Raw genomic sequence first — 9,978 nt, 5'->3', positions numbered from 1 at the left:
CCAATCTTATTTTCAAAAATACTACCTCCTCTAAAATATTTTCCAAAAATACGGTGGTTGCATACACAACCACCGTATTTTTGGAAAATATTTTCAAAAAAATAGTATATTTGAAAGATTTTAGATAAGGTAGTATTTTTGAAAATAAGATTGAAGAAGGTAGTATTTTTGAAAACAAGATTGAAAAAACTGTATACAAGGTAATTCCCCAATATTTTACTCAAAATATTTGTTCATTAATTGATTTGTGATACGGGGCTTTTTCAAGAATAGGCTTTATACATCACAATTTTTTCAAATAATATCTAAAATACCAAAATCATGAAAAATAGTTTTAAAAATCAATTATTAACTTCAAATAATCCAGTATTTTGATTTTTAGAAAAAAAACTTTAAGTGGTGTTTTTTTTAGGTCTAATAATCACCGGAAACTGTATCACCATTTGGCATTTTAGAGTCAAACATTACATGAAATAGCGTATCACCATTTGGCATTTTAGAGTCAAACATTACATGAAATAGCGTTTAGAGATTTAAAATCCTACACGATCTCACTTTAAAGAGTAAAAGAGAGATGAACGCTACAAAACACAATATAGTATTTCGGATTATTAAAAGATATTTCGGGCTATTATTAGCGATAACAATGTATAAAACCTTAATAAAATGATAGATTGGACCTAACACCCACTTCTTCTTCACGGAAAACATATATATTATTCGGCAAAGAAGGTAAACGCATAAATTAAACAGAGGTTGAATGCAGAACTGCAATTATACTCCTGTATTTAGCAAAACTCCAAACTATCCACCTAAGTAGATTGGTTTTCCAAATAAAGCTTTTACACTATTACATAACATACATGTATTCTACGCTTCACCAAGTTCAAACAATCCCATCTCTCCTGATTATCACGAATCCCTGTACTTAGAACTTGTTTCCTCTACTTGTCTGGTGCATAGACAGGACTCCGGTGGAAAACGTATCGAACATACACCAAGAAAACACATAATAGAGCTAACCCAGATATTTGACATTCTCAGTGCAATTCTTCCATTCTTTGTGCTATGAAACGAGGACTGATAAGAATTTATTTTGGGAAGGACTAAAAAATAAAATTACGATATCACAAGAGACATTCTCAAATTACAAGTTTTTTATCGATGGACATATATTTTATGCCAGTATGGATACAAATGAAGGCTGACAATAACTAGTACAACAACACTTAACCATGGACAGATGATGTTCATTCGACTGATTCTTGCATAGAGTTGTAAGCTATCAAAGTTCATCCTGCAAAGTACAAATAAATATTTATTAAATTATAAAAATTCATTTCTTCACAGATATGACAGAAGCATGACAATGGACTTGAAGAATCTATGCTATAGTTACGATGCATTTTGCATAACATAATGACGTTTAGTACTTATAAGTTATAAGTTCCCGTGCTTCTTCAACCTCTTCTTTCATTCATTGTTTAGGTATGTTTATCCATCTAGCCAAACTTGTGACCTAAGTGCTTAGCTAAATACTAAAACCCATGTCAAATGCCTGCCACTTGCCAATGAAGCACCAAGTAATTACACATTCTACTCAACATAACATCTTAATCTAGCTTATTCTTATGTACCAAGTATACCTTTTTAAATATCTGACAGCTTTATTCAATTTTTGCTAACTATACTCTAAGTCGCCGTTATGGCAATTTCTTAATGCTCAAATGAGATAGGCGATAACATTAAAATACTAGCTTTTGAATTTTTATGTGCAAAACTATAAGGCTTTATAGCTTAAAGCCTTAGAGGTAACAATAATGAGATGCAGCAGGTGAAAAAGAGAGAAATATTAATCAATATATAACTATTATCAGGCTTACATGATAATCATCCATGTAGTCATGACGATCACGCTGCAAAAGTAAATGACAAAAACAGCTATCAGAATCTCCCGTATTTATATAAAAATAATCTTAATAAACTAGAGCCACCAACTCTTTGACCTATCCAGGAAATTGACATGTATGCATCACTGGATTGTAATTTATCAAAATTTGAATGTCAAAAAATATCAAAGTGACCAATTGTTTTAACTTTACTAGTTTACTACTCCCTCCATCTCATATTATTTGTCCTCGTTTGACTATTAGATGGTCAATTTGACCAAACTTTGACCATTAATTAAAGATAATTTATTAATTATTTTAAAAATCTGTGAAATGGATTTTGAAGGGAATTAGATATATTTTCTAATAAAGTAAGTTTTTAACCTTTTTAAGCCGGATAATATGTAATTTGCGGTCAAAATCTAGTCAATATGACTCTTCAATAGTCAAAACAAGACACATAATATGAGATGGAGGGAGTATGTTGCAAGAGATAAATGACGTATGTGAACTACAGGATCAATCTTCCTCTAGCCATTAATAGGATATCTCCGGATTTATCTTCCTCTAGAAATAATATATGGGTGCCAAGGGGGTTTTCAACTCACGTTTAAATCACAAAAGCATCAAATTAGGGAAAGTAAGATAAGGTGTTGAGAAAGGAAGGAGTTATTTTATTGCTAGAATACAACCTTGGCTCAACTAGTATGTTGCTTCCTGAATTAAAGATGGAAAATTTCATGATTGTGGAATGTCAAAGTACAGCATGGAGATTTAGTCTTGGATTTAAACTTTTGAATTAGCAAAAGCATTGTTAATGAGGATTTAGTTATCTACCTTAAATAGTTGAGACAATTCTCTTTGGGTCCAAACAACACAAAAAAAAAACAAGTGACTACAAGCTAGAGAGACGACATATGTTGTTTTGTATCTAGTAAAATATGGATAGATGTGCCCTTACTAGACAATCTACTTCTAAAGAAGTGATTGACGGAATGAAAAAATAATTTAATGCAGGATTAAGACATAAACGATGTTTTAGTGCGACGTAGTGCAAGACAAAAGGGACTCTTGCTCTAGGGGTATCTGCCTTTCTCTATTTAATGAGGTTGACGGTTTAAGTCTTGTAAAAAAAAGTGGGTGCGAGTGTGTTCAATCATCAAAAACGAAAAAATTAGTGCAAGCATCGTCATACTAACCCTTCTATATCTATCTCTATGTCTATCTCTGTGATTTCGCCGGTCATAGCCCCTATCCCTCTTCCTCCTTTCACCTTCCTCTCTTGCTCTTTGAGCTTCCTGCATGCATCAATCATGAAAAAAACTTATAAAAGCCTTCAGATAAACCAGAATACACCAGTAGCAGAATCTCAGGATATAAGCACTGCTTCATGACACCCACCTCTTCTTCTCTTGCTTTTCTCACTTTCTCTGCTTCCTCAAAGGCCTCTTTCTCAATCTAAAAATTGAAAAGGGGCACATTAATACAAACAGTAAAACACTATGTTCGCTAGTATCTGCACGGGTAAATCAAAGAGCTAGACTGTACCTCTCTGTTAGCAAAAACTTCTTGCACAACTTGCTTTGCATATTCTGGCTCATCACAAATTAGAACATTGTCGAAGACTGCACCAGCTTTCACCTGCAGTAATAACATCACAGATTTTAGTTAATTCTATAAATGATCAAATCATATAAAGCTTGATACAGAAAATAACCAGAACAAATGCATTGATATCCTACCTGCCATACTTCTATGCCCACATATTTAATTGGCTTCATAACATAAAGGTCAGGATCGTCTTCAAATTCTATACACAATGAGTAGGAATGAGAGATCTATGTAATATCGTAACTAGACAGTATATATGTAAGCACCTTATGTAATATACATAGATGGAGTACCTGGATTGTCAATGTAAGGAATTTTCCACTTCCCTTTGTAGTTAGGGTTCTTTATTTTCTGTTGAAAATAAAATCCATCAAAAATGAGAAAAGAACATTCTCCAGTAGACATTATGTGGCTTCTATTAGCTCTTATAGAAAGGTAAATGTACCTTGGCCTTCCATGGTCCTTTATATGCGGGATTAGGGACTCTGGGAGGTTTCCATACACCATCCTCATCTTCGTCCCATGTATCAGGCTAGTTCAGAAAAAAATAAAAAATTAGATGCATATAATTTTGTTTCACAATTTCATTTTATACATGACATGGTCATCTACTTAATCTTCCACAATAGAGATTTCTATACATATATCATACTATCGAGTTAATTATTAACTAACCTGTGTAGCTTTTGGGTCAGGAATTGTTCGTGGTATTGAGTCATATCCCTGCTTGTCATAGTGCTAAATGTTAGTAGATAGTCACGGGGCAAGAGTTACATGATAAAAACACAACTTCACAGCTGGCTACCTCAGGCTTAACATGATTTGGATCATCAATGTACTCTCTATCCTCCCAATCCGCAGGCTAAAGAAGATGAATAGTTACTCAAATTAGGATCTTAAAGATACAAATGACCACAATTAGAGGATGATAACAATCGGAAGTTGAAATCAGTTTCAAACCCAAGATAGCTTGACATAATTCAAAAATCTTTTAAGAAACCAAACTCAGATTAAATGTCTCTGTTTAATGGAGCTTGTAAGCTCTAGCTAACCTTTTTGGCATTAACAGCTCTGATTTTGCGTGGAGGAAGGATATCCCAGTCAGTGTACATGCTTCCAGAATCTCTCTCTCTGCCATCAATGAGAATACTATATGACGCATCTGGCCTAAGAATAAATGTGTAAAAATGGGTTAGCTTGTCTGTCTCGCACTCCAGTTCCTTCTTGATGGGATAATTCTGTCCCTGATAGGATAGTATAACATGAAGCTTCTTCTTCTGTGTGCCACATATATCTGGTCCAAACATCAAACTGCAGAAATAATAACCATGAGTGATAGCTTTTAAAACAGGAAAGGGAGTTAAAGTAGAAAAATGTACATTATTCTGCGGAGATGGTTCTACTGATGATAGGGACAACTGAACATTTTAAGGATTAAACTAAAGCTCATTACAGACTTAGCAAAAATAAAATTTGTGCGAGAAAGAAATTGCCATTGATGAAAAATTGAAAATTAATAGAAAACAGAATGAATATGAAACAAAAAAACACCTGCGACAAAGCTAATTATTGTTGTTCCACCCATTGAACAGGTCACAAAATGTTTGACCACTACCTAACTTAAAAATGCAATATTATAGTGCCCTTCATATTAGTGTAACTTATACTCCCTCCGTCCCTCCAGATTCTTTACAGTTTCCTTTTTGGGATGTCCCATCCAATTCTTTACATTTCAAAACTTACCCACCACTTCCCAACTTTTCCTTCCTTTTCACACTACTTTTACACCATTTTCACACTACTTTTACTCCACTATCTTTCTTTTATACATTAAAAATTGATGGGTCCCGCCACTTCACCCACTTTTCTTTCTCTTTTCCACTACTTTATACATATTTCTTAACCTCCGTGCCCAAACCAAACGTAAAGAATTGGCTGGGACGGAGGGAGTAATAGAGAGTAAAGAGAAGGTAATAAATATGCCTTCTTCCTTTTTTTATGTGTAGTATCTTTAGGAATGGTAGCCGGGAATGGGATTCCGCAACAAAGAAAATGAGAACCAAAAAGGTGTCAAGTGCAAGAGAATTATTTAAAATTAATCAAAACAACCATCAAAAAACCTTTCTATCTGTTAATTTAGTATTGTGATCTTATCAGAGAACCGTAGTGTTGACATACCTGTAAGGAGTGTCCCCGCCAAATTTCTTTTGATTAACAAATCCCGACAGAAGCTTTATGTAGCCGCCACCACATTCAATGTCCTGCTCTAACTTGATGGAATATTGCAAAACCAGTGTCCTGTCCTTGTTGTTAAATTCTGGTATTTTGGCGGATATTGCGGAATGCTTGGCATCACTAGCTGTCTGAATACCTATACATTTTGAAAATTATCAGAACCCTACAAGCTTGGTTTATTAGCACTAACTTATAACTAAGTGAAGTTGTAATTGCATCGAACTTCCAAGAAAACAAATTACTACATTTGAAGCTACATAAATTCACTTTTGCACAAATACTAATCTGATGGACAATAACACACACATCCACACTGCCCACAATTTGTGTGAATATATTCAGGTAGCTTATAGCTTCCTTTCAATACCAACTCACCCTTTCATTTAATAAGTTTTAACATATTTTGTAACTAGTAGGACTTCTAAAGGCTAAGTGTAACTTAGAGTAACTAATTAAATAGGGTAATCTTCAATGAAGAAATGAAAAGAGTCCCAATAACCAACATAATTATAGTTATTTATAGACCAGAACATGTTCAGATAAATATCAAGAAAAACAGCAGACAAAACATTTATATAATTCAATACAAAACAATGAAGGAAAAGCAGTATAGAAGAACAAAGAAACAGCTTCTCAATGTACAAGAAATGCAATCCTGAAAGATTTAACCTATTTCTTTTGCCTAAATAAGAGATTAAGCCCTTATTAGCATTACGACAAATTTATAGCCTAGTAGTGCCATGCTTAGCTAAACAGTAAACATTAAGAATAATTACTAACAAAAAATTATTTAATCCAACACACCATCTTAAGGCAACGTCAACCTAGAAGAACAGAATAGGAAATGTAAACCTAAAAGATTTAAACTTTTTCTTTTTCTAAATGATATATTAAGCCTTTAATAGCATTATTACAGAGTTATAGCTTGATAGCACCATTCAACTCGAAATAATCAACGAAAGCAATGAGGATGCACCTTTATCATCAGGATCCCCAGACCATTTTCCAGCCGTGTGCTTAAAAGAACCAGCTTTACCTTCACTTCTCTTCCAATCAGACTTTACCCATCTTTTATGCCACCCATCTTGCCAAAATGAAACCACAGATATAAGTTCACGAAATCAAAATGACAAAATATCAGAATAAATACGATAAACACTTTGAAAATACAAACTTCACATTGTAGCCGCTGCCGTATTACTTAAGCTAGCATTAGCTATATCAAACCTAAACAAAAATCCTGAAAACACCTATCAAATTTCAATTATGTCCGCTATAAATGAACAAGTATCCTTACATCAACTTTCATCTAAATTTGCTAATAAGTATCCTGTGTCTGATACCCGAAAAAATGCAAGACCATAATTAAAAAATTAATAAGTTTTTCATCTATCATCTATTCTTAGTCAGGAAACTTTCCAACTTGATTACTCCAAAATGTACCAAAGTCAACACCTAAATCCTAGTACAACCCTTTTATGTAGTAAAAAATAACCACCAATTCCCAATATATCCTCATATTTAACAAATAAGTATCTTTCAACTAAGTTTCCCCAAATGTGCTAACCATGTACACACAATTTGTGTCTCTCTCTTCAACTATTCACTCAAAAGGGAAAAACCCAAAGAAAAAAAAGTTGCTTAAATTTTCAGCTACAACAAGACAAGTCACATAAAAACTCAAACCAAAACACTCCCACATTAAGTCACATATAAATACATTCATACATATAGACAGTAACTAACAATAGATTATCAAGAACTGAAAAGGGAAAGATCTTAAAAGAAGAAAGAACAAAGGGGTACCTTCAAAACGCTCTTCAAATATAATCTCAGAAATTGCAGGTGCAATGAGTGAAACAACCAAAAGGGCAGCTACAAAAATCTTAAACATAGATTTTGAGTTCATTTTGGAGGATCATGTGAAGCTCAGTTCTTGTTTGGTCTACTTATAGAATATTTGTGTAATGAAAAGCATTGCTTTGTTGTGTAAATTACATTATTGCCACTGATGATCACAACCTTGACTCTTGACTTCAATAAAAAATTGTGGTTTAATTATATGGACCAATTAGATTGCAGCATGAACGTTGCATCCTCCAATAGGGTCGTGTCTTTTGGTTTGTGCACCAATATTTATATTAAAATACTTTGCTCTTTGAATTGTTGGTGCAGTGCTTTTGCCACTTTCATATCACCGTGCTTCATGGGGTACAATATTTGGAAAAAGGTTTCGGAATAAATTATGAAACACCTAAATGCTGCAAATGTCATTTTTCAGAAATTTAAGTTGTATTTACTTTTATAAATGCAACTGTTTATGTTATGTGAGATTAAATAATTTTGGAGTGATGGCCATATTTGCATGTAAAATTATAGTATATGATTTTCCACTGTCTCTTTTTTATCTGAATGTCATGAATAGGAAAATAACAGCTTTGTCATTAACTCGTAATATAATAAAGAAAATAATGATGTCTACAAGTTTTTTTTTTCTTTTTGCTAAATTTCTACAAGCTTTTTTAATCCATAAAACTAAATATCAAAGGAATTTTCAAAGAATTTCAATATCTTTGTTGTTCTTAGATTTATCCGCACAAATATAATAAAATGAAATAGTTAGGACCATCAACGTAAATTAAAGACTAAAATAATGATTTTTATATATTTAACATATTTTATATTTAAATTAATAATTTATTTTAGTATGCTGTTGACAAATTCAGACCTCAAACCTTTAATAGTATAAATGTATAAATTATTCTAACATTTTAAACAATTGAACATTTATAATATACTCCCTCTGTTTTTTATTACCTTTTCTGTTTGTTTTTATCATTTGCCAACACACACTTTTGATCGTTAATATCTTTAATTTTGTATTAGTATTAATTATAAAAACTTCACCATAATATTTGTGAATACGAATCCAACAAAATTATTCACGATTATATTTAATCTTATAAATTAGACTTAAATTAGTAACAGTCCCGCCATATCAAATCGGAAAGGAAAAAAGAAGCGGAGGAATATCTTACTGCACTGTAAACCAATAATTTGAATGTTTAATTTTAATAATATAATATAGACATATGGTATATTATCCCGGAAAAATTACATAAACCCAACCATCCAATTCAAATTATGCAAAATCGAAATTGAATACAATCGAAATCGAATACGATAATCAAAAGTGAAAAAATGGGCTAATTATCAGAATTATAATCTCCAATTTTTCATGAGCGTTTTGAATGTGCAGTCATTTAATTAATTCGATGAACCCGGAATTTAAGTACGATTTCAACAATATTTTCTTCCGATTGTTTTGAATCACAACTGAGACAAACTGAAATTCATACTTCTATGCATCTCTGGCTTTTCCCCGGAGTAGTTTCCATGCACCTCCGTTTGAAAGTTTGGGTAGGTTGACTGTTCCAAGGGCAGAGTGGCAACTTGTGCAAATAAAGAGAAAAAGAAGGGGTATTATAAGAAGACTTGAGGTCTTTTCCACTTTGCGTTGACCTATAAATTTGCCAAGTCTTCGGCTTGAGGTCTTAAATAGAGCTGACCAGTTCACTCTTTTAACATCGGACCACATTGCTACCTAGATTTGCCGGTCCAAAAACATTCCTGCACAGTTACTTATTCAAGTATAAAATTTATTTGCGTGCTTCAGAATATTGGAACCCGTGTTCGCATGTTGCCAGTTCTGTTCATTTCGAATGGACTTGTTTATTAAATCGAATTTTCTATAGTGTGCCCAAGGGCACAATAGTCACTAACATTCATGAGAATATTAGTTTTTATTGGTGGATGGATAATAAATGTAAATGACCCCCTGCATTCACATCAATTCCACCAATCAAAACAAGCCATTTTCATGAAAGTTGGTGATTATTGTGTGCCCTTGGGCACACATTAGAAAGACGGTTATTAAATCTCTCTGTCCCAACATGTTTTTACGATTATTTTTTGACACGTATTTTGTGATTTCTATAAAATATAATTTTGTGTATTGTTATTAAGCAAATGTTTGGGACAATGAAATCAAGGTGAAAGTGGGGTGGGGGGGGGGTTGGATTGTTGGGATTCTAAAACATTTTTTTTAATTCATGAAATTTGAGGGTATTCGATTGAGATTATTTGAAATCCATTAAAATTCTGAGGTATTCAATTGGAATTTTAAATTATGCTACAAAATCTGGTGGAATTCAATTAGGATTTTAAATCATGCTTTAAAATC

General features: G+C 32.8%; 1 protein-coding gene across 1 annotated transcript; it reads right to left on the bottom strand.

Annotated features, from left to right (window-relative positions):
• Window positions 1-1,104: 1,104 nt before the first annotated feature.
• LOC108204902 (calreticulin-3) lies at window positions 1,105-7,703 on the bottom strand. The gene is made up of 14 exons (XM_017374576.2): window positions 7,542-7,703; window positions 6,712-6,819; window positions 5,679-5,871; window positions 4,553-4,811; window positions 4,306-4,362; window positions 4,176-4,223; window positions 3,946-4,032; window positions 3,794-3,851; window positions 3,632-3,699; window positions 3,438-3,530; window positions 3,291-3,347; window positions 3,089-3,187; window positions 1,884-1,916; window positions 1,105-1,297 (listed from the first exon to the last, which is right to left on the bottom strand). Exons 1-14 carry the CDS (start codon window positions 7,642-7,644, stop codon window positions 1,286-1,288), a joined length of 1,275 nt encoding a protein of 424 aa, XP_017230065.1. The 5' UTR covers window positions 7,645-7,703; the 3' UTR covers window positions 1,105-1,285.
• Between the last annotated feature and the right edge of the window lie 2,275 nt (window positions 7,704-9,978).

Source organism: Daucus carota, chromosome 1, assembly GCF_001625215.2.
Source record: "Daucus carota subsp. sativus chromosome 1, DH1 v3.0, whole genome shotgun sequence".
Taxonomy (NCBI): Eukaryota; Viridiplantae; Streptophyta; class Magnoliopsida; order Apiales; family Apiaceae; genus Daucus; species Daucus carota.
This window is presented reverse-complemented; position numbering and strand designations above follow the sequence as displayed.